The 26,403-nt window shown below is 36.0% G+C and overlaps 1 protein-coding gene across 1 annotated transcript in view; it reads left to right on the top strand.

Moving 5' to 3' along the window:
- Nucleotides 1–26,403, top strand: part of LOC707094 (A disintegrin and metallopeptidase domain 3-like) — an 83,771-nt gene that overhangs the window by 19,638 nt on the left and 37,730 nt on the right. The window contains exons 5-12 of the mRNA XM_015145215.3: nt 3,187–3,263; nt 3,541–3,718; nt 4,789–4,854; nt 7,499–7,570; nt 7,828–7,994; nt 9,062–9,143; nt 21,724–21,860; nt 22,971–23,154. Coding sequence (XP_015000701.2) covers nt 3,187–3,263; nt 3,541–3,718; nt 4,789–4,854; nt 7,499–7,570; nt 7,828–7,994; nt 9,062–9,143; nt 21,724–21,860; nt 22,971–23,154 — 963 coding nt within the window. The remainder of the gene's footprint in view (nt 1–3,186; nt 3,264–3,540; nt 3,719–4,788; nt 4,855–7,498; nt 7,571–7,827; nt 7,995–9,061; nt 9,144–21,723; nt 21,861–22,970; nt 23,155–26,403) is intronic.

Genomic DNA, 26,403 nt, shown 5'->3' with positions numbered 1-26,403 from the left:
TTTTGGTGTAGGTGTCCTTCCTGTTTGATAGTTTTCCTTCTAACAGTCAGGACCCTCAGCTGTAGGTCTGTTGGAGATTGCTTGAGGTCCACTCCAGACCCTGTTTGCCTGGGTATCAGCAGCAGAGGCTGCAGAAGATAGAATATTTCTGAACAGCGAGTGTACCTGTCTGATTCTTGCTTTGGAAGCTTCCTCTCAGGGGTGTACTCCACCCTGTGAGGTGTGGGGTGTCAGACTGCCCCTAGTGGGGGATGTCTCCCAGTTAGGCTACTCAGGGGTCAGGGACCCACTTGAGCAGGGAGTCTGTCCCTTCTCTGATCTCAACCTCCGTGTTGGGAGATCCACTGCTCTCTTCAACGCTGTCAGACAGAGTCGTTTGCGTCTGCAGAGGTTTCGGCTGTGTTTGTTATTGCCCTGTCCCCAGAGGTGGAGTCTACAGAGACAGGCAGGTTTCCTTGAGCTGCTGTGAGCTCCACCCAGTTCGAGCTTCCCAGCAGCTTTGTTTACCTACTTAAGCCTCAGCAATGGCGGGCGCCCCTCCCCCAGCCTCGCTGCTGCCTTGCCGGTAGATCACAGACTGCTGTGCTAGCAATGAGGGAGGCTCCGTGGGTGTGGGACCCTCCCAGCCAGGTGTGGGATATGATCTCCTGGTGTGCCTGTTTGCTTAAAGCGCAGTATTGGGGTGGGAGTTGCCCGATTTTCCAGGTGTTGTGTGTCTCAGTTCCCCTGGCTAGGAAAAGGGATTCCCTTCCCCCTTGCACTTCCCAGGTGAGGCAATGCCTTGCCCTGCTTCAGCTCTCGCTGGTCGGGCTGCAGCAGCTGACCAGCACCGATCGTCCGGCACTCCCCAGTGAGATGAACCCAGTACCTCAGTTGAAAATGCAGAAATCACCGGTCTTCTGTGTCGCTCGCGCTGGGAGCTGGAGACTGGAGCTGTTCCTATTCGGCCATTTTGCTCCGCCCCCTCATTATTTAAAATAAGGTATTAAGTCTCTTATTATTATAGTATTGGTGTCTCTTTCTTCCTTCAGATTTATTTATTTATATGTTCTAATATTGAGTGTGTACATATTTATAAGTAATCTCTCTTCTTCAGATATTGACCCTGAAAAAATGTCATTTTTTTCTCTTATGATGGTTTATGTGTTAAAATCTATTTTCTTTGATATAAGCATACAAATCTCTGCCCCCTTTTGCTTACCATTTGCATGGAATTCATTTTTCCATCTCTTTACCTTCATCCTATATGTGTACTTAAGTCTCAAGTGAGTTTCTTATAGATTTTGTAAGAAATCTGTAATGCTTTGTATAGCATTTTTTTTGGCTTAATTTTTCTTTCAGCGCTTTTAAAAAATGTCTCATCCCACTCTCCTCTGGCCAGCATGGTTTCTCCTGAAAAAAAACAAAACAAAACAGTCTGTTCACAGTCCTATGGAGTTTCCTTTGTATGCGACAAGTTGCTATTCTTTTGTAGTTTACAAAATTTTCTTTGTTTTTGATCTTTTAATGTTTGATTAAAATAGATCTAGGTGCGGATATCTTTGGGTTTCCTGCGAAAAGAGTGACCCAAGTCTCTCTACCAGCTTTAGGGAGTCTAGTTTTGCATCCTCCCAGCGTGTCTGTCTCTGTATTAGTTTCTGATTACTCACAAACGTAATTTTCCCATATAATGTTGCTGAATTGGTATGCTTGTGGGGAGAAGAAGTGTCCTGGGATTCCTATTTCACAATCTGGCTGACCAAAATTTCAGTAATAATATTTTAAATATTATTTAAACCCCATTTTTTTCTTTTTAAAGTATAAATTATAGATCTTCTGCTATTGTTTTACAAGTTGTTGAGACATCATACATTTTTCAGCCACTTGTCCTCTATTTTGTAGGTTAGGTATATGCAATTGGATTCTCCTTAACCCTGGTGATCCTATCCACTGTCATCTGTACTCCAGACTATAGAGCTTATGCAGTGATTCACTTGTTTGTTTATTATATATTTCAGTTCTAATATTTTCATTTGTTCCCTTTTTGGCTTCTATTTATTTCCTAAGATTTTCTGTTATTTCACTTATTTCAAGAGAATTTGTCATTATTCATTAGTGCAATTTTTATTACTTCTTTCAAATATTTTTTAATATCCTATGACTCATCTCAACGATGTCATCAGTTGTTTTTCTTTTCTCATTCTTGTTGGGATATCCCTGGTCTTTGTTATAATGAATTATTTTGATTGTATCCTTGACATTTAGTCAAGGCTCTTGACCTTCTTTTAATATTCTATTTTAGAAGACAGTCATTCAGTTTGAGCTTTGTTTTACTGGAGTCCACTGTTCCAATAACTGTTTTTCTTTACAATATTATTGTATTGTGTTTCATTGTTCTGGCTGCATTGGATCTTCTGCTGCCTCTTAAGCAGTTAAGCTAGAGGTATAAATCGTACTTCCGTGGGCCAGGTAGTGTTTCTGTTTGAGGTGGGTAAGGAAAGATCCATAGGATGGAGAACATTCATCCTGCCTTTTCTCCACTACTAGATTTCAGTGTGCTTGATTCTATCTCTGCCAGTGACCCTGGTTGAAGATAGCTCCTATCTGAATGATCTTTTTCTACTTATAGTAGGGAGAAATGGGAAGTAACTCATGAGGATCATTTTCTCCTGCTGGGTGCACAGCCGGAAGCTATTGAGTCTGGATTACTCTCTACTGCTGGAGAGAGGTTGGGACCTGGTTTGCCTTCTACCTCTTTGTGAGGGGCTTATAGATTCAGATCCTGCTGGCACCACTGCAAGTGCAGGTGACTGCTGCTGTTGCTTGACATGGAGCAGGGTATGGATTTCCCTGCCTGAGTTTGTTAGTCTTGATGGTGTGAGTGTAATAGGCACATTGCTGTAAATGTGTGTTTGGGTAGGATTGATTGGTCCACTTGGGCTCTGATAACTGCTACTAGGGGTAAATTTGGCCTACCAGTGTCAGCAATTGGGAATAGAAATTATGAAAATGTTTAGGAGCTAATAACATAGCAGAAAAGAACTTAGAGAAAGAGATTGTAGATTGATATGGAGATTCAATACCTGATAAATAATATTATGATAATGGTAAAATATGAATGCTTGACAATATATAGGAAGTAAAGATGAAAGCTAGGACTTTGTTTCCAAATCATTTATGAATATATCTTTCTGTATTCCTTTTTAGGGTCATTGTTTTTACCAAGGATATGTTGCAGACATTCCAAAATCAGCTGTGACACTACGCACGTGTTCTGGACTCAGGTAATGGCATATTCCAGATATGTACATTGAGATTTTATGTGAGCCTTTAATTTCCAGAAACTTCCTGAAGGGCAGAATAAACACAGAGAAATATAAACTTTATCTTCTTAAATACTTTTCTTTTTTACATATTCTTTTGATCTTTTTTTCTATTCTCTTTTTCTCTATCCCAGGCTGGCAAGCATAAAATGTATTCAGAAAAAAACTCTCACTAGCATAAAGTGTATTCAAATATATCAATAACATTTTTATTCCTTTTTTGTATTTGAATATCCAGAGGATTATTGCAGTTAGATAATATTAGTTATGGTATTGAACCATTGGAATCTTCACCTACATATGAGCATGTAGTTTATCGAATAAAAAATGATGCTATTGGTCATTTCTCCTTTCAAGAAAATTACCCTGTGGCTCAATATATAGATCAGTCCTACAGGATTCTTGTCAAATCAGATGTGAGTATTCTCATTTATGAGTTCTTCATTGGTCTTACTGTTGATAAGATTATTCACAGTGAAATTCTGAAATTTGACACATTTGGAGAAAAAATTTAAACAGATATTTATTATATTAAAAAGTTCAGTTGTAGGATATTTGTTTAAAACATGTATTTGTTTATTCAGATATTTAGAAAATGTAATCGTTATAAACACACATAATTCTAAAGCATCATAACCTGTTTCCTTAATTGCGGGGATTTTTATTGACATACAGCTATTTTTATATTGATTTTGTATCTTACTAAGAAAATTATTACCAATTTGATCAAATTGCTTTATAAGTTTTTTGGCACATGCATTTTTTTTTTATTTAAAAGTGTTATTTTGATAGAAAATGTAAAAGTGAAAAGGAGGCAAGATAATACACTAGAAATTGTAGAAATTGTGTGAAACCTCATTGTTTAAAGATAGTGCTCTTAATATTTTGATGTAATTCTTCCAATTGTTCTAAATACCAATTTATAAATTGTGATGGTGTATACGTTACTCACTAATAATATAAGTTTATACTTAAAATGGACATATTTTATTGAATGTAAACCCCAATAAAGTTAACATAAAGAAGTAAAAGTACAAAAATAGTAAGAAAATAAAGGCAACGTTTGGGGAAATGTTTATGGATGTTAGTTTACTTTGAAGATTGGTGAGGGAGTGATGTGCTACAGAGTACATAGTAATGTTAAAAGGGGAAGGAAGTATGGGATTTTTTCCTCATTTCAGTGACTTTTTGACAATTCTAATTATCAATAACATAAAGTAAAATGCTTCTGATTTTCTTGTAAAATTTGTAGTTGGAATCCCACCTGCTAAGTGTGTACCCATCCTCTTGTGTTATTACTTATATCTATATTCGTGTATCTATGTCTGTATATCTATCATCCATCTGCATATAGATAGATGGGTAGCTAAATGGATGGATATTCTATATCTCACTTATGAGTGTGTGTGTATATGTATTGTGCATGACAACTGCAATGTAAAAATTTTGAAAATGTGTTATTTAATTCATGTCCTCTATTTCACAGATAAATTCAGGTGCCATGCTATCGAAAAGAACTCTGAAAATACAAATCATTATGGATAAAGCCATGGTATGCAATATCAGTATGTTTATTATATCTTTGCTTTTGTTGAAATTTAGAGAGAATATGAATAAAAAACTCTCAACGTTTTCAATGCAGATATATTTTAATCTGTTTGAATGTGTGTCTCAGTCTAACAGGAGATAAAGAAATGTTTTCACTTGTCTTTACAGAGACATGGGGGATCAATATTTATATATTGATTTCTAAATCGATATCAATTTTCCCAGTAATGTATAAACTTCATGTGGAAGGGTTCCACTACACTCTAATCTATTGTAGCATATCTAGCTGCAGATACTTTTAGATCCACTCCAATTGTTGATTGAAATTCTTCAATCTATTTCTATTTTTAAGTGAGTTATTTTATTACTCAGTTGGAAATCTTTGTTATTAAATATTATCCCTCAGAAGATTACTTTATGTTTTATAGTCGCTTACCATCTCTGATAGAAGTTCTGTATCTTAAAAATGGGAAGAATCATAGAATGTTGATTTTTTTCTCAAAAGAATTGATAACTATGGATGTAGGTTAAATAATACTTTACTATTAGTGTTCTTACATTGCATCAATTATTTGCTTATTTGTTTCTTCCTTCCTACACTTGGATCAATGGGTTATATTTAACCTTTATTTTTTTTATTTTTATTTTTATTTTTTGCTATGCTTCTCTTTCCAGTCTCCAACCTTAGTGGTTTCCCTAGGGATTCTGATTAGTATTCTTTACTTATCATGATCTAGAATTAATGTTATACCACTTCATTAATAATGTAAGAGCCTCAGAGCAGTAAAATTTCATTTAACCCTAGTAAGTCATTATGATTCTGTTTTTAAATATTTTACCTCTCCATGTGTTATAAACTGAAAAATAGATTTTTAAAAATTAAATATTCAATTATTTTAAAAAGAAATTAAGGAAATAAAAAGTATTATATATATGAATATGTATTCATAAATATTCATACATATGTATTTCATATATATTTCAAAAGTATTTCATATATATGAATATATATGAAAATATATATATATACACACACACACACACACACACACACATTTTTCACTTGCAGAGCTTTTCATATCTTCTAGTAGGTCTTAATGTATGATATTCCTCTTTAGCCTGCTGGATTCTCCTCAGTTTCTTTTCATCTGAAATTGTCTTTATTTCATCTTCACTTTTTAAACATTTCTTTTGGAAATAATTTGAAACTTTCAGAAAAGTTACAAGAATAAAATAATACAAAAAGGACCCTTATTCTCTTTTCTCACTTTATTAATATTGTATCCCATTATCACTTGTGCACTCTATGTTTACATTTGAAAGTAACTTGTAAAGCTCATCATGAAGCTTTACTCTTACATTCTTTAGTGTGTATTTAACTAGAATAAGCCTATTATCTCATATAACCACAACAGAGGTATTCATTTCATTAAAAATAGCATTTTTAAAATATTTTTATCAAGTCCACTATAACTTAGTTGCATTGTATTCAGATAATGTGATTTAAGTGACACTCTGTTTCTTATTCAAAGATGTGTTCTATGGCCTGATATTGGTTAATATGAATCAATGTGCATAAAACTTTTACTTGTATTTGAAAAAAAATACATATTCTCATTGTGGTATATAAGCTTCTATGTATGTATATTTTATCCAACATTCCTTTGGGTTTTTAAAGTCTTGGGTATCTTTCCTATTAATTTGTCCTCTTAATCTATTTGTTATTAAGAGACCTATGTAAAATATCTCAGTATGGTAGTCAACTTCTATTTTTAATTGTGTTAAATCTTGTTTTATATATTTTGCAGCCACGTTTTTAGTTATAAGCAAATTTTAAAAGTCTCCATCTCCCTGATGAATTATTTTGTTAATACGTTGCAATAAGCATGTCCATTTTTTGCCCTTAAGTTTTGTTCTTATCAATGTATTGTTAGTTAATATAATTATCACATAACATATTTTTTCTTTTGTAGTATTTTCCTGATGTTAGATGATGTGTTTTTATCCTTTGATTTTTAATATTTCTATGTACTTATATTTTATGGGTCCTTTAAATTTTTAATTTGTATATAGTTGTTTTTTCATTGTCTTTGTCATCTAGTGTTTGGTCTGTTGATATCTTGTGATTATTGATATATAAACACAACTGATATACTGATATGTAATTGATATATAGTCACAAAATTGATATTTTGATATACAATTGATTGATATATAATCACAAAATATCAACAGACTAAACAGTAAATAAATGACAAAGACAATAAAAAACAACAATATACAAATTGAAATTTTAAATTAACTAATTAATTAAATTTTTTAAAAGCTAGCTACTTGGATTACAGGCGCCGGCCACCACACCGGGCTAACCAGTAGGTTATTCACTCTTCATACCTTAATACTTTGACTTTGAATTTCTTTATCTGTAAAGAGGAAGATAATCACAATTACCTCATTTTAATATCATTGATTAATTTATAAAATACTAGGCCGATGTTTAAAACCTGGTAAGCTGTGATATATTTTAATTCTATTTAGGGCCTCTTCAATTGACCACTGAGTTACTTTTACGTTTATATTTAAATCCACTTAAAATGTGATAGTTAGTTGTTTTTACTAATGATTAAGAAACAAAATTTGTCTTTCAGTATGATTATATGGGCTCTGCAGTGGCAGTTGCAGTTGAGAAAGTTTTCCAAATCTTTGGTCTTATCAATACTGTGAGTATTTATATTTTATATTTAAGTAAGTAATATAGCAATTAATGAAGTAAAATTGTTTGTGTTTGTGTACATATATATAGCATTTACGTTTTAACAAAAAGTAAAAATGTAAATGTAGCCCAACCACTAGTTTTATCCACCAATGATTTTATCTTCAAAAAATAGTAAATTAAATATATTAGCATTAGATATTGAGAAGTAATGTCATATTTATGGTTACCCAAAATTGTAAAACACGTAATTTCTGTTCTCAGATGTTTTCCCAGCTTAATATAACAGTTATGCTGTCTTCCTTGGAGATCTGGTCAGATCAAAATAAGATTTCAACAAGTGGTCATGCTGATGAAATACTGCAGCGATTTTTGCTTTGGAAACAAAAACTTTTGTTTCAAAGGTCTCATGATATGACATACTTATTAATGTAAGTACTTTATTCATATTTAGAAAGGTTTGATCAAATTATCTTAGCTATCATAATTATATATAAATTTTATATAACAAAAATTATTAAAAAGCTATCTCAAGACTGTGTTGGCAAACTGTAAAATATTAAGATTCTAATAACCATGTAAGACACTAATTAAATCATAGTAGCTCATAGTAGACTGTTTACTTATAGAAATGTAATAAGCTGAAAAATGGAAAGTCTTGTGATAAAAACATGATACCTCTCTGTAAAGACCTTCTCACTGGTAAATAATTGAAACGATCACTTTAACATTACATAAATATAAGTTAATTCATTGAATGCAATAATTGCATAAAATGCTTCTTACAATATGAAATATTAATAAAAAACTAAAACAGACTACTTTATTCTCCCTGTGGTTTCGTTCTGGTATTTCTATACTGACCTAAGATATAGCTATTTACCTACTTGGTCTGTATCTTTCAAAAGTCTTTACATATTTTTATTTTACTAACTTGATTACTTCATGTGCAAAAATCAAAAACCCAATTTAAAGACCTTAAGCAATATGTGTAATATATTTATCAATGTATTGGAATAAAGAGTCTCTAGGATTGCAGAGAAATATTACAATATAAATATGTAAGGATAGTTTCTACACCCTACTTCTCTTTCTCTTCGTACATCTGATGCATATTTTATCTCTATCGCTTTCAGTCCTACCTTACTTCACACTTTTGGAGTTAGTTTACTATATACAAATTACAGCAATAAACACTTTTGACTTTTATATCATGGAATTAATTATATCCTTCCAGTGATGATTAATTTTTTGAAAGAATCAGGCACTGCTAGGTTTTGGGCTGTGTATTAGATAATGTTAAACAACTTTTAGGACTTAACTTTGTATGAACTATAGGGGATACCCAAATCTTAATGACTGAAAGCATAAGACATTATATGTAATTTCTGTGTTTTGGAGAAAGCATACCTTTATATAGAAATCCAACTCATAAAATGTGAGTAAGTTACTGCTATTTTGAAATACACATATCCACAAGAAAAATTTCATTATTCAGTTATAGGAACCATTCTACTTATGTGGGAGCAACATATCATGGAATGGCATGCGATCCAAAGTTTGCAACAGGAATTGCTCTGGTAATCTCTCACACTGTTTTGATAAATCTTTGAAAACTGTATTTTTAGATTTGGGAAATCAAATGTAATTTTTCAAGAGGTTTCTTGCTGGGAGTGAAAACAGGTAACATAAAATGTATAACTCTAGCCATTTTCAAAAGTACAGTTTAGTAGTGTTAAGTATATTCCCACTGTTGTGAAACAAATCTCTGGAACATTTTTTTAAAAAAAAACTGAAACTCTATACCCATTAACCACCTGGAAACCACCATTTAACTTTCTGTTTCCATCAATTCGACAACTTCATATTCCTCATATAAGTGCAGTCATACAGTATGTTCTTTCTGTGACTGGTTTATTTCACTTAACATAATCTCTTCAATGTTAATCTATGTTGTAGCACGTGACAGAATTTCCATTGTTTTGATGACTGAAATGTATTTAATTGTAAGTATATACCACATTTTCTTTATCCTGTCATCTGACAATGGATGTCTAGGTTATTTCCATATCTTGGCTACTGTATATAATGCTGCAATAAACACGGAAGCACATATATCTCCTGGATATTCTGATTCTATTACTTTTGGATAAATACTGTCTTAACAATCAATTTTCTATCTCTTATTACAGAATACCTTAAACTGTGTAATTTTAGAGAAATTTATTCCTTATAGTTGTGGAAGTTGCAAAGTCTAAGGTAAAGGGGCCACATCTGGTGAGTGCTTGTGGCTGATGAAAATGCTGCAAGGTGACACAGGGCATCACGTGGCACCTCTTCTTATAAAGTCACCAGTCTCATTCTTAGGATAGCCTGTTTATACTTTAATCCATGAACGGATTCATCCTTTCATGAATTTCTCTAATTTCTCTAAATTTTTTAGTAGTTAAATAGTTTGAGGTTTTAGATTTAAGACTTTAATTCATTTTTATTTGAATTTTGTGTATGGTGGGAGATAGGAGTCTAGTTTAATTTTTCTGCCCATGGATATCCAGTTTTCCTAGCACCATTTATTGAAGAGACTGTTTTCTCCCCAATGTATGTTCTTGGCACCTTTGTCAAAAATGAGTTCACTGTAGCTGTGTGGATTTGTTTCTGGGTCCTCTATTCTGTTCGATTGGTCTAAATATCTGCTTTTATGCCAGTACCATGCTATTTTGGTTACTGTAGCTATGTAGCATAATTTGTAGTCAGGTAATGTAATTCCCCCAACTTTGTTATTTTGGCTTTGCCTATTCTGGGACTTCTGTGGTTCCATATATATTGTCGGATTTTTTTTTCTATTTCTGTGAATCATGTCATCGGTATTTTGAGAGGGTTTGCATTGAATCTGGAGATTGTTTTGGGTAGTATGGGCATTTTAGCAATATGGATTATTCCAAGCCATAAACATGGAATACCTTTTCATTTTTTTCTTTCCACTTCAATTTCTTTTCTTTTTTCTTTTTTCTTTTTTTTTTTTTTTTGAGACTGAGTCTCACTTTGTAGTCCAGGCTGGAGTGCATTGGCCTGATCTCAGCTCACTGCAAGCTCCACCTCCCAGGTTCACGCCATTCTCCTGCCTCAGCCTCCCGAGTAGCTGGGACTACAGGCGCTCCCACCTCACCCGGCTAGTTTTTTGTATTTTTTAGTAGAGACGGGGTTTCACCGTGTTAGGCAGGATGGTCTCGATCTCCTGACCTCGTGATCCGCCTGCCTCTGCCTCCCAAAGTGCTGGTATCACAGGCGTGAGCCACCGCGCCTGGCCCATTATAAATGACTATTGGCTTTTGTGGCATGGCTGCCTGAGACCTCCTTGTCTTTTTTATTTTTATTTTTTTATTTTTTTTGAGACGGAGTCTCTCTTTGTCGCCCAGGCTGGAGTGTGGTGGCGCGATCTCGGCTCACTGCAAGCTCCGCCTCCCGGGTTCACGCCATTCTCCTGCCTCAGCCTCCCAGTAGGTGGGACTACAGGCGCCCGCCACCCCGCCCAGCTAATTTTTTTGTATTTTTAGTAGAGATGGGGTTTCACCGTGTTAGCCAGGATGGTCTTGATCTCCTGACCTGGTAATCCGCCGGCCTCAGCCTCCCAAAGTGCTGGGATTACAGGCGTGAGCCACCGCGCCCAACCTTCAATTGCTTACATCAGCGTTTTATACTTTGTAGTTTCCCTTACTGAGATCTTTCACTTCTTTGGTTAATTTCTAGGTATTTAATTTTATTGGTGGCTATTGAAAATGTTATCACATTTAAAATGTTATTTTCCAGATTATTTTCTGTTGGTACATAGAAATGCTACTGATTTTTTGTTTGTCGATTTTGTATCCTACAAATTTACTGAATTTGTTTATCAATTCTAATAGTTTTTTCATGGAATCTTTAGGTTTTCTCAAATATAAGATTATATCATCTTCAAACATGGATAATTTGACTTTTCATTTTTCAATTTGGATGCCCTTTATTTCTTGTCTGATTGCTTTAGCTAGGACTTTCAGTACTATGTTGAATAATTGTGGAGAAAGTGAGTGTCCTTTTCATATTCCAGATCACAGAGGAAAGGCTTTCAGTTTTTCCTCAGTGAGCATGGTACTAACTGTGGGTCTGTCATATATGGCTTTTATCATTTTGAGGCCTGCTTCTTCTACACCAGCTTTTGAGTATTTTTTTATTATTATTATACTTTAAGTTCTAGGGTACATGTGCACAACGTGCAGGTATGTTACATATGTATACATGTGCCATGGTGGTGTGCTGCACCCGTTAATTCATCATTTACATTAGGTATATCTCCTAATGCTCCCCCCGACCCACTCCCCACAATAGGACCCAGTGTGTGATGCTTCCCTTCCTGTGTCCAAGTGTTCTCATTGCTCAATTCCCACCTATGAGTGAGAACATGCGGTATTTGGTTTTCTGTTCTTGGCATAGTTTGCTGAGAATGATGGTTTCCAGCTGCATCCATATCCCTACAAGGGACACGAACTCATCCTTTTTAATGGCTGCATAGTATTCCATGGTGTATATGTGCCCCATTTTCTTAATCCAGTCTGTTACTGATGGACATTTGGGTAGACTCCAAGTCCTTGCTGTTGTGAATAGTGCCACAATAAACATACATGTGCATGTGTCTTTATAGCAGCATGACTTATAATCCTTTGAGTATATACCCAGTAACGGGATGGATGGGTCAAATGGTATTTCTAGTTCTAGATCCTTGAGGAATCACCACACTGTTTTCCACAATGGTTGAACTAGTTTACAGTCCCACCAACAGTGTAAAAGTGTTCCTATTTCTCCACATCCTCTCCAGCATCTGTTGTTTCCTGACTTTTTAATGATTGCCATTCTAACTGGTGTGAGATGGTATCTCATTGTGGTTTTGATTTGCATTTCTCTGATGGCCAGTGATGATGAGCATTTTTTCATGTGTCTGTTGGCTGTATGAATGTCTTCTTTTGGGAAAGTCTGTTCATATCCTTTGCCCACTTTTTGATGGGGTTGTTTGTTTTTTTCTTGTAAATTTGTTTGAGTTCTTTGTAGGTTCTGGATATTAGTCCTTTGTCAGATGAGTAGATTGCAAAAATTTTCTCCCATTCTGTAGGTTGCCTGTTCACTCTGATGGTAGTTTGTTTTGCTGTGCAGAAGCTCTTTAGTTTAATGAGATCCCATTTGTCAATTTTGGCTTTTGTTGCCATTGCTTTTGGTGTTTTAGACATGAAGTCCTTGCCCATGCCTATGTCCTGAATGATATTACCTAGGTTTTCTTCTAGGGTTTTTATGGTTTTAGGTCTAACATTTAAGTCTCTAGTCAATCTTGAATTAATTTTCATATAACAAGTAAGGAAAGGATCCAATTTCAACTTTCTACTTATGGCTAGCCACTTTTCCCAGCATCATTTATTAAATAGGGAATCCTTTCCCCATTTCTTGTTTTTGTCAGGATTATCAAAGATCAGATGGCTGTAGATGTGTGGTATTATTTCTGAGGACTCTGTTCTGTTCCATTGGTCTATATCTCTGTTTTGGTACCGGTACCATGCTGTTGTGGTTACTGTAACCTTGTAGTACAGTTTGAAGTCAGGCAGCGTGATGCCTCTAGCTTTGTTCTTTTGGCTTAGGATAGTCTTGGCAATGCGGGGTCTTTTCTGGTTCCATATGAACTTTAAAGCAGTTTTCTCCAATTCTGTGAAGAAAGTCATTGGTAGCTTAATGGGGATGGCGTTGAATCTATAAATTGCCTTGGGTGGTATGGCCATTTTCACGATATTGATTCTTCCTATCCATGAGCACGGTATGTTCTTCCATTTATTTGTGTCCTCTTTCCTTTCACTGAGCAGTGGTTTGTAGTTCTCCTTGAAGAGGTCCTTCACATCCCTTGTAAATTGGATTCCTAGGTATTTTATTCTCTTTGAAGCTATTGGGAATGGAAGTTCATTCATGATTTGGCTCTCTGTTTTCTGTTACTGGTATGTAAGATGCTTGTGATTTTTGCACATTGATTTTGTATCCTGAGACTTTGCTGAAGTTTCTTATCAACTTAAGGAGATTTTGGACCGAGATGATGGGGTTTTCTAAATATACAATCATGTCATCTGCAAACAGGGACAATTTGACTTCTTTTCCTAAGTGAATACCCTTTATTTCTTTCTCTTGCCTGATTGCCCTAGCCAGAACTTCCAACACTATGTCAAATAGGAGTGGTGAGAGAGGGCATCCCTGTCTTGTGCCAGTTTTCAAAGGGAATGCTTCCAGTTTTTGCTCATTCAGTATGATATTGGCTGTGGGTTTGTCATAAATAGCTCTTATTATTTTGAGATACATTCTATCAATACCAAATTTATTGAGAGTTTTTAGCATGAAGGGCATCTATTGAGATAATCATGTGGTTTTTGTCTTTGGTTCTGTTTATATGCTGGATGACGTTTATTGATTTGCGTATGTTGAACCAGCCTTGCATCCCAGGGATGAAGCCCACTTGATCATGGTGGATAAGCTTTTTGATGTGCTGCTGGATTCTGTTTGCCAGTATTTTATTGAGGATTTTTGCAGTGACATTCATCAGGGATATTCGTCTAAAAATCTCTTTTTTGTGTTGTATCTCTGTCAGGATTTGGTATCAGGATGATGTTGGCCTCGTAAAATGAGTTAAGGAGGATTCCCTCTTTTTCTATTGATTGGAATAGTTTCAGAAGGAATGGTACCAACTCCTCCTTGTACCTCTGTAGAATTCGGCTGTGAATCCATCTGGTCCTCGACACTTTTTGGTTGGTAGGCTATTGATTATTGCCTCAATTTCAGAGCCTGCTATTGGTCTATTCAGGGATTCAACTTCTTCCTGGTTTAGTCTTGGGAGAGTGTAAGCGTCCAGGAAATTACCCATTTCTTCTAGGTTTTCTAGTTTATTTGCATAGATGTGTTTATAGTATTCTCTGATGGTAGTTTGTATTTCTGTGGGGTCGGTGGTGATATCCCCTTTATCATTTTTTATTGCGTCTATTTGATTCTCTTCTCTTTTCTTCTTTATTAGTCTTGCTAATGGTCTATCAATTTTGTTGATCTTTTCAAAAAACCAACTCCTGGATTCATTGATTTTTTTGAGGGTTTTTTGGGTCTCTATCTCCTTCAGTTCTGCTCTGATCATAGTTATTTCTCACCTTCTGCTAGCTTCTGAATGTGTTTGCTCTTGCTTCTCTAGTTCTTTTAATTGCGATGCTAGGGTGTCAATTTTAGATCTTTCCTGCTTTCTCTGGTGGGCATTTAGTGCTATAAATTTCTGTCTACACACTCCTTAAATGTGTCCCAGAGATTCTGGTATGTTGTATCTTTGTTCTCATTGCTTTCAAAGAACATCTTTATTTCTGCCTTCATTTCGTTATGTACCCAGTAGTCATTCAGGAGCAGGTTATTCAGTTTCCATGTAGTTGAGCGGTTTTGATTGAGTTTCTTAGCCCTGAGTTCTAGTTTTATTGTACTGTGGTCTGAGGGACAGTTTGTTATCATTTCTGTTCTTTTACATTTGCTGAGGAGTGCTTTACTTCCAATGATGTGGTCAATTTTGGAATAAGTGTGATGTGGTGCTGAGAAGAATGTATATTCTGTTGATTTGGGGTGGAGAGTTCTGTAGATGTCTATTAGGTCCGCTTGGTGGAGAGTTGAGTTCAATTCCTGGATATCCTTGTTAACTTTCTGTCTCATTGATCTGTCTAATGTTGACAGTGGGGTGTTAAAGTCTCCCGTTATTATTGTATGGGAGTCTAAGTCTCTTTGTAAGTCTCTAAGGACTTGCTTTATGAATCTGGGTGCTCCTGTATTGGGTGCATATATATTTAGGATAGTTAGCTCTTCCTGTTGAATTGATCCCTTTACCATTATGTAATGGCCTTCTTTGTCTCTTTTGATCTTTGATGGTTTAAAGTCTGTTTTATCAGAGACTAGGAATGCAACCCTGCTATTTTTGTTTTCCATTTGCTTGGTAGATCTTCCTGCATCCCTTTATTCTGAGCCTATGTGTGTCTCTGCATGTGAGATGGGGCTCCTGAATACAGCAAACTGATGGGTCTTGACTCTTTATCCACTTTGCTAGTCTGTGTCTTTTAATTGGAGCATTTAGTCCATTTACATTCAAGGTTAATATTGTTATGTGTGAACTTGATCCTGTCATTATGATATTAGCTAGTTATTTTGCTTGCTAGTTGATGCAGTTTTTTCCTAGCATTGATGGACTTTACATTTTGACATGTTTTTGCAATGGTTAGTACCTGTTGTTCCTTTCCATGCTTAGTGCTTCCTTCAGGATCTCTTGTAGGGCAGGCCTGGTGGTGACAAAATCTCTAAGCATTTGCTGGTCTGTGAAGGATGTTATTTCTCCTTCACTTATGAAACTTAGTTTGGCTGGATATGAAATTCTGGGTTTAAAATTCTTTTTTTTAAGAATGTTGAATATTGGCCCCCACTCTCTTCTGGCTTAGAGAGTTTCTGCCGAGAAATCTGCTGTTAGTCTGATGGGCTTCCCTTTGTGGGTAACCCGACCTTTCTCTCTGGCTGCCCTTAAGATTTTTTCCTTCATTTCAACTTTGGTGAATCTGACAGTTATGTGTCTTGGAGTTGCTCTTCTCGAGGAGTATCTTTGTGGCATTGTCTGTATTTCGTGAATTTGGATGTTGGCCTGCCTTACTAGGTTGGGGAAGTTCTCCTGGATGATATCCTGAAGAGTGTTTTCCAACTTGGTTCCATTTTCCCCCTCACTTTCAGGCACACCAATCAGACGTAGATTTGGTCTTTTCACATAATCCCATACTTCTTGGAGGCTTTATTCATTTCTTTTTACTCTTTTTTCTCCACACTTCTCTTCTTGCTTCATTTCATTCATTTGATCTTCAATCGTTGATACTCTTTCTTTCAGTTGATCGAGTCGGTTACTGAAGCTTGTGCATTTGTCACGTACTTCTCCTGTTATGGTTTTCATCTCTATCAGTTCTTTTAAGGTCTTCTCTGCATTGATTATTCTAGTTATCTGTTCATCCATTCTTTTTTCAAGGTTTTTAGTTTCTTTGTGCTGGTAATGTAGTTCCTCCTTTAGCTCTGAGAAGTTTGATGGACTGAAGCCTTCTTCTCTCAGCTCCTCAAAGTCATTCTCTGTCCAGCTTTGTTCCATTGCTGGTGATGAGCTGCATTCCTTTGAGGGGGAGATGCGCTCTGAGTTTTTGAATTTCCAGCTTTTCTGCCCTGCTTTTTCCCCATCTTTGTGGTTTTATCTGCCTCTAGTCTTTGATGATGATGATGTACTGATGGGGTTTTGGTGTGGGTATCCTTTCTGTTTGTTAGTTTTCCTTCTAACAGTCAGGACCCTCAGCTGTAGGTCTGTTGGAGTTTGCCTGTTGTCCACTCCAGACCCTGTTTGCCTGGGTATCAGCAGCAGAGGCTGCAGAAGATAGAATATTACTGAACAGTGAGTGTTGCTGTCTGATTTTTGCTCTGGAAGTTTTGTCTCAGGGGTGTACCCCACTGTGTGAGGTGTGAGGTGTCAGTCTGTACCTAGTGGGGGATGTCTCCCAGTTAGGCTACTCAGGGGTCAGGGACCCATTTTAGCAGACAGTCTGTCTGTTCTCAGATCTCAACCTCCATGCTGGGAGATCCAAAGTGTCAGACAGGGGCATTTACCTCTTCTGAGGTTTCTGCTGCTTTTTGTTTAGCTATGCCCTGTTCCCAGAGGACGAGTCTACAGAGGCAGGCCGGCCTCCTTGAGCTGCAGTGGGCTCCACCCAATTCAAACTTCCCAGTGGCTTTGTTTACCCACTTAAACCTCAGCAATGGCTGCCACCCCTTCCCCAGCCTCACTGCCGCCTTGCAGTTAGATCTCAGACTGCTGTGCTAGCAATGAGGGAGGCTCCGTTGTTGTGGGACCCTCCGGGCTAGCTGTGGGATATTATATCCTGGTGTGCCATTTGCTAAGACCCTTGGTAAAGCGCAGTATCAGGGTGGGAGTTACCCGATTTTCCAGGTGTTGTGTGTCTCAGTTTCCCTTGGCTAGGAAAACGGATTCTCTTCCCCCTTGCACTTCCCAGGTGAGGCAATGCCTCGCCCTGCTTCAGCTCTCACTGTTCGGGCTGCACCAGCTGACCAGCACCGATTGTCCGGCACTCCCCAGTGAGATGATCCCGGTACCTCAGTTGAAAATGCAGAAATCACCTGTCTTCTGTGTCACTAACGCTGTGAGCTGGAGGCTGGAGCTGTTCCTATTTAGCCATCTTGGGTGCACCCCCGCTTTTGAGTATTTTTATCACGAAGAGATTTTGAAGTTGATCAAAGGCTTTTTCAACATCAGTTGAAATAATCACATGGTTTTTGTCCTTGATTTCCATTGATAAGATGTAGCACATTGATTGATTTGCATCTGTTCAACCATCCTTGCATCCCAGGGATAAACCACACTTGGACATGAAGAATTATCTTTTTAATGCACTGTTTAATCTGGTTTGCTAGTATTTTGTTAAGAAATTTTGGGTTAATATTCATCAGAGATATTGGCCTGTAGGTTTCTTTTTTCAATGTGTCTTTGGTTTTGGTATCAAGGTAGTACTAGCCTCATAGAATGAGTTTGGTAGTATTCCTTTCTACTCTGGTTTTCAGAATTGTTTGAGTAAGATTGGTATTAGTTCTTCGTAAATGTTTTGTAGAATTCAGCAGTGCAGCGATCAAGTCCTGGCCTTTTCTCTCCAGGAAGGCATTTTATTATCACTTCGATCTGTTACTTGTTATTGGTCTGTTCAGGATTTGGATTTCTTCATGGTCCAATCTTGGTAGGTTGTATGTTTCTAGGAATATGTCCATTTCTTCTAGATTTTCATTTTATTGGCATATAGTTGCTCATAGTAGCCACTAATGATCCTTTGAATTTCTGTGGTATCAGTGGTAATGTCTCCTTTTTCATCTCTGATTTTATTTATTTGGATCTTCTCTCTCTTTTTTTTTTTTTTCTTAGTCTGGCTAAAGGTCTGTCAATTTAGTTTAACTTTTCAAAAGACCACTTTTTGTTTCTTTGATCTTTTATATTATTTTCTTCATTTCAATTTCATTTGTTTCTGCTCTGATCTTTAGTATTTCTTTTCTTCTACTAATTATGGATTTGGTTTGCTCTTGCTTTTCTGGTTCTTTAAGACACAAATTAGGTTGTTTACTTGAAGTTTTACTTCTTTTTTGGTGTGCATACTTATAAATTTCCCTCTTCATACTGCTTTTACTATATCCCACAGGTTTTGGTATGTCATTTTTCCATTATTATTTGTTTAAAGAAATTTTTCAATATCCATCTTAATTTCTTCATTGACCCACTGGTTATTCAGGAGCATATTGTTTGTCATGTATGGACAAACTGGGTGAGGAGCGTCACCCCATTGCCGTCACCAACACAGGCCCATGGAGAGCACTGCCAGACTACTGCTAATGTTCCCTTAATGCCCAAGGGCTCTTCAGTCAGCTGGTGGTGAATGCTGCCTGACCTGGGACTCATCCTTCAGGGCACTGGGCTCTCCTCTGGCCTTGGGCAGGTCCAGAAATGAATCAGGGACCCGGAGAGCCTGCTTGGTGGTCTGCTGCCCTGTGGCTGAGGTGCTACATAACGTGCAAGACAAAGTTCCCTTTACTTTTCCCTCCACTTTTCTCAAGCAAAGGAGTCTTGCCCTGTTGCCACCACAGCTGAGAATGTAGTCTCACCCAAAGCCAGCAAGTCTCACAGGCTCACCCAACACCCATGGCACACTCCCTGGGTATCACTGCTGGTTATTCAGGTCTCAAAGACTCTTCAGTTAGCAGGTGATGATGTTTTTCAGGACTGGGTCCATCCCTTCAAGGCAGTGGTTCCTTCTGGAAATGATATCCAGGAACTAAGGCCTAAAAAGTGGTCCTCAGGACTCTGACTGGTGCCCTATCCTGCTGTGGCTGAGCTGGCATCCAAAATGCAAGACAAAGCCTTCCCTACTCTTTCCGTTCCCCTCCTCAAGCAGAGGGAAGGGGTCTCTTTTGGAGCTGTGAGCTCTGCAGCCTGGGGTTAGGGATGAGGTGATGCCAGCACTCCCTTAGTCACACCAGCTGGTATCTCAATAGGCCATGTGCCCCCAGTCTACTGGCTCTGGACCCAGTTCAGCACTAGGATTCACCTAGAATTGCAGTCCTTGTGGCCTAGACTGCCTTTCAAGTTTATTTAGGGCCCTAGAGCACTTTAGCCCATGGTGGTGAGTCTTGTAGGAACTCAAGTTCCAACCACTGAGATCAGCAATTCCTCTCTGGCTAGGGCTGGTTTGAATACTCCTTCCATAGGTGGGCATCAGCTGAGTTTGGCCCAGTTTTGTTTTCTGCTATAACAGTGCAGCACTGAGTTCAATGCCTCACAATTGCTGCACTCTCCTCTCACCAGCACAAAGAAATGCTCTTTGCACCATGCCACTGCTGCCACAAGATTGACGAGGGATTGTGTCAGTGGTTTTTCTACTTCAGTACCTCTTTCAGCTATGTGAAATTAAAACCAGAGCCGGGTGCAGTGGCTCACGTCTGTAATCCAAGCCCTTTGGGAGGCCGAGGTGGGTGGATCCCCTGAGGTCAGGAGTTCAAAACCAGCCTGGCCAACATGGTGAAACCTCATCTCTACTAAAATTTAAAAAGTTAGCCGGGCATGGTGGCATAGTGGTGCATGCCTAAAATCCCAGCTACTCGGGAGGCTGAGGCAGGAGAATGGCTTAAATCCAGAAGGCAGAGGCTATGGTGAGCCAAGATCGCGCCATTGCACTTCAGCCCTGGGCGACAAAAGTGTGTGTATAATGTATGTAACATACATATATATAGCAATAATGTACATATATATGTGATTTATCCCAGATATGCATGGTTGGTTTATCATATGAATATAAAATAATGTCCTCCATTATATTAATAGACTAAAAAAGAAAAATTATATGATTCTAGTAGTAGATTCAGAAAAAACAAATCTGAGACTATTTACAATAAACACTCAGCAAACTAAAAATACAGGGGAACTTATTTAACTTAAAGAGAGCATCCAAAAAAAAAAAAAACCAGGAAACAACATATTTTGAGTAAATAACACGTTACTACTTAGATCAGGAAAAAGACAAGAAAGTAGCTTACCAGTCACAGTCAACATTAAAAATGGGAAGCACCAAATTCTGTGAGACCAACAGGAACTGTCATTTATTATTGACAGAAATGTGAATGATATCCACTGTGGATAACAGTTTCACAGTTTCTTACAATACTCAACTTACCCTTGCTATATGATCCAGCAATCATCCTCCTTAGTATTTACCTAAATGAGTTAAAAACTTTTATCCACCAAAAAAATTTCACATATGTGTTTTTAGCTTTATTCATAATTGTCACAGATTGGAAGTAGCTTAGATATCCTTTAACAGGTGAATGGATGAGCAAACTTTAGAACATCCATACAACGGAATACTACCCAGTGATTTAAATAATAAACCACAGTAAGATGTGGAAAATCCTTAAATTTGTGGTGAGAGAAACCCTTACTAGAAGACTATATGTGGTATTATTTTCACTATATGATGTTCAGAAATAGGAAAAAATATAGAGGTAATGACAAGGTTTCTGGAAGTTTGTAGAAATGCTACTGGTAAGATATTATATTATTCTACTTTAAAAAATTAATTGACTCTTCGCAAATTGTTTCTGAGGTCAAAACTGATTGCCAGTTCAACTCTCCAAAATCTGTATATCTTTTCCAAGTGTTCTCTTGAGAAATATTGTAGTTACTAAAATAATCTTCCCACTTCTCAGAATGTTTTCTGAAATTTGCTGAAATTAAATTGAATAGTACGTCATAAAAATATATGATTGAATTATTCTTATTTTAGGTCAATGCCATTTTGATTAAACATATTGTCACTCAAAAGGAATAGAAAATTGTACATATTTTTATTTCTAAGTAAATAGTTAGAAATAATTTATTTCTAAGTAAATAAATAGCAGTTTTTAAAATTTGCACTTGCATTTATGCAGTGTGGCCAGAAACATTTGACAAGATCAAAGAAATGAACAAAAAAATCTTAGGCAATAAATCTGAGTTTTTGTTTGTTTGTTTCTATTTAGTATCCAAAGAAAATCACTGTAGAGGCCTTTTCAGTTGTTATGGCACAGTTGCTTGGAATTAATCTGGGATTGACATATGATGATATCTACAATTGTTACTGTCCAGGACCTACATGCATAATGAATCCTGATGCGATGTAAGGAGTTGTTTTTATCAACTCTATGTTTTCTCTTAAGAAATATTTCTAGTATTCCTTGATGTAGAACCTCTTGCAATATAATTTAAGAAATTTTTTTAGATACAAATATGCTTATTTAAGACATTAAAGAAAGTATAGAATGTTGTAGAAAATGTGCTTAACAGTTCTACATTCAATGATATTATTTAGAGAAAAAGTGGATGCTAATGATTACCTTACAATAGTCTACTTGCATTAATTGAAAAACTGTTCAGCGTCATCAGATGAAATAGTACCTAGGTAGTAAGCAGTTTGAAAAGCAACTAAACTAAGGAGATGTGAGAACTAAGAAGACATGAGAATTTTGCAATGCTTGATTCTGAACTGGATTCTTTTGCTATAAAATGCTAGGACTGTGATGTTTGGGAAAATCTGAATGGAGTTCAAGGATTAGATATTAATAATACATCTTTATTTTATGATTTTGAAGGGTCCAGAGTGCTGAGGTAGAATAACCCATTTCTATGTAAGAACTATATAGATGTATCTAGTGTTCGCAGAACACATTGTTGGCCTCTTATCTGTTTCAGAAAACAAAATTTATTTTGGGGGCTATATTTGCATTATTTCTTTTAAGTTTGAGATTATTACAAAATTACACAAAATTACACATTAAGCAGTATACTTAAATGTGTAGAAATACAAAAATTAAAACAAAGTAAAAGGAATCTAGAATTTGTACAATTTACATACCTAAGTATTGGAATAACTTTTTTGATTAATTTTAACAAAGAACAAGTAACTATGATTTTTCATTAGTGCAATCAACCAAATTTTGTTTCTTAATGTTGACGATAATAGGATATACCCAAATGGAGCTTATTGTGTACCAAATATTATTAAGTGCATTACCATTTTAACTTTCTTTACTCTCTCAGTGTCTATCATATCAAATTACAATACAAAATAATTTATTTTTTGCTTATCACCTGTATTAAAAATAAAAGCACCCTCTTCTCCTTTTGGCTCTTCTCTAATTGAAGTAGTTCAGAATTCGTAGTACTTTGTTGAGGAGTATTACTTTGATTCTTTTAGTACATTTATCTAAGAAGTACAATTTAATTTTAGACGATCCCATGGTATGAAGTTTTTTAGCAGTTGCAGCATGGATGAATTTAAACAGATAGTTCTGCAGCCTGAACTTAAATGTTTTCAGGATAAAACAATTTCAGAAATGACTTACCAAAAATCTGCAACTTGTGGCAATGGAATTTTGGAACCTACAGAGCAGTGTGATTGTGGCTATAGAAAGGTTAGTGGCAAAGCTTACAGGTTATCCAAAGATTTGTTCTTTCATTATGTTTTGTGTTTATTTTTTATGGAGTCTATAGATATAGATATGATATATATAAGGAGGAAATTTTTAAAAAATATTTACTATTTTTTCAAATATAAGATAGAGAGATATGGGGCATGCAATAACTGACTTATCCTAAATTTGAAATGTTTAGAGTCTAAGCCCCGGGTAAGTGTGACATCAATTTAAAAAACAGATTTTTATCATTTTAGAAGCAATGGTAGCAATATCGCTTTTTAGTACCTCACACATCAGTAGCATCAATAATATCATCATCTAATCATCCCTTACATTCCACCAAAGTGACTACATTGGTGGCTAAGTTGTTACATGTGTGTTTTCATTTATTTTCTTACCTCCTAATTTTAGTACTTGCATCTGTAGCAATTTCATTTATGTTAACTTGCTTCCAAAGAATTAAACTAATTATAGTCTTTGGTTCATTGTCATTTATGATAATATACATGATACAATAATGATACATCCATGGCCCAACTATTCCTAATTTTTCACCCTTTTCTCTATCCAAAAAGTAAATTCTATCCATATTTTTAATTTAACAATATCATTTTATAATTTGAGCATAGTTTTTATTAGCTTTGAATTTTAGACCATTTAAAAAATGTAGCCTAATATTCTGGGACTGTTTTCTTCATCCCCTATATTACTAACAATATCCATGTAATTTTGTGTGACACAACTAATTTATTCACTTTTTGTGTAATAATCCAGTATGTATGGAAATATACAATTACTGATTTTTTCTATTTATGAGCAGTTGGAGTGCTCATAGGTTTTTTTCCCCCTCGCATTCTGAAGAGTTTTATTATGTCTTGTATTTAACTCTTGATGTACATAAGCATCTTCTGGCTACACACTTAGATGTAGAATTTCTGGGTGATCAAGTGGGTGGATGATCCCTTGGCAATGGGAAATTTATTTCAAAATAAATGTGCTAATTAACACATCCAATGGCTGTTTACTGTATAACAGGTTGTTTATTTTATACCCTATTTAGCACATAATATTGCCAGACTTTGTCATTTTTGCCAGTGTATTTGTGTAAAATATTATCTCTTTGTGGTTTCAATTAGACTTTCCTTAATTGCTGGTAACATTGATTATATCTTCAAAGTTTTACTAACCCTGTAAGTTTTCTTTGCTGTGAAATGTCTGTCCTTTCCTGTGAAAGGTTTATTTTATTTGTATTTTCTCCTTTTTTTTTTTTCTTTTTTTTTGGAGTCGGAGTTTCGCTCTTGTTGCCCAGGCTTGAGTGCAGTGGTGTGATCTCAGCTCACTATAACCTCCGGCTCCTGGGTTCAAGCGATTCTCCTGCCTCAGCCTCTGGAGTAGCTGGGATTACAGGTACCTGCCACCACACCAGCTAATTTTTGTATTTTTAGTAGAGACAGGATTTCACCATGTTCGCCAGGCTAGTCTCAAACTTCTGACCTCAGGTTATCCACCTGCCTCGGCCTCTCAAAGTGCTGGGATTACAAACATGAGCCACCATGCCCCACCTTTTTCCTTTCTATTTATTTATATATTCTCATGCTGATTGATATGTTAAATGTCTTTCATATTCTTACACTTTCTTCAATATAATTTTTATGTAAACAATTTACTTAAAACATTAATGTGTTTCCATTGAAAACTGCATTATTTCAGCTTCGTAATATGTTTTTGTTTGACTAGTGAAAGTTTTGCTCTTTCTTCATGGAAGCTCTTTTTTTTTTTCTCTTCAGTTTTCACTCCATGCTTTGATATGGATATATTTGACTATTATATTTCAAGACCACTAATATTTCCTTTTATTAAGAGATCCAGTTAATTTTTCATTGCAATATTTGATATCTTTAAAATTTCCATTTGGTTCTTTTTTTAGAGATATCTTCCATTTGTGAAAAGAAAAACTTTAGAGAAATATAGCAGTTTATTGAAGCACAGTATAATTCATGAATTAAACAGCACTCAGAACCAGGAGAGCTTCATCTTAACAATACTGTGTGGGAGATCTTAAGCCATAATTGGCCATGTAAGCCACACCTGCATTCCTGACCCAAAGAAAACATAAAATAATAAATGACCCATTGTTTTAAGCCTCTAAGTATTTGCCATGCAGCAAATACTTACAGATAACACATAGGACTTAATGTGTGTTGCTCTGTTTTTCTCAAGATATTTGGCATACCTTTTATCATTTTCATTTAGATATGCAATCAGTTTGTAGTTTATGTGTGTGTGTGTATACACACATATATACACATACAGTTATTAAATTAAATATTCACAATTTATTTGAAGACTGTCCTTTCTTTATTACACTGAATCATACCCTTGATCATCAATCAAGTGAACATATGTGCATGTTTCTGCTTTTGTTCCTCTTGTACCAATAGTACACTATCTTGATAAATACACATTTCTTTTTTTTATTATTATACTTTAAGTTCTAGGGTACATGTTCACAATGTGCAGATTTGTTACATATGTATACATGTGCCATGTTGCTGTGCTGCACCCATTAACTCGGCATTTACATTAGGTGTATCTCCTAATGCTGTCCCTCCCCCACTCCCACCCCACAACAAGCCCCAGTGTGTGATGTTCACCATCATTCTGAGCAAACTATCTCAAGGACAGAAAACCAAACACCTCATGTTCTCACTCACAGGTGGGAATTGAACAATGAGAACACTTGGACACAGGACAAATACACATTTCTTATTAACTTTTGAGATATTTTATTGCATATTCTTCACACTGTTTTTCTGGTTCATAGTTGTCTTGAGTATTTTGGGCCCTTTGAATTTTATTGTAAATTTCTGACTTTTTTTTCAGTTGGTACCAAAAACAAAGTAGACTGATCTCCTGAAATATATTGCATCGAATCTTTAGATATGTTTGAGGTGTACACCTTCATTTATTTATGTCTGATTTTTTTTCTCAGCAGCATTTTGTAGTGGGGGGAAATTATTATTTCCTGTGAGAGGAAATCTATTTCTAAAGTGTTCAGAGTAATAACTAATGGTTTTTGCCAGGACGATTACTGAGTTGACAGGTCCAGCAAGCCATATAATTCAGAGGCGTAGCTATGGGCTTGAGCAAAATACACAAGAGAGTCTTTCTTTTCCTTGACAGTAATGGAGACATTCATATTTAACAAGATGTGGCTAAAGGAAACTATATTAGTGTGCAGGACTT

This window comes from Macaca mulatta, chromosome 8, assembly GCF_049350105.2.
Source record: "Macaca mulatta isolate MMU2019108-1 chromosome 8, T2T-MMU8v2.0, whole genome shotgun sequence".
Taxonomy (NCBI): domain Eukaryota; kingdom Metazoa; phylum Chordata; class Mammalia; order Primates; family Cercopithecidae; genus Macaca; species Macaca mulatta.
Note: the sequence above shows the minus strand (reverse complement) of the source record. Positions and strands in the feature narration are given on the sequence as shown.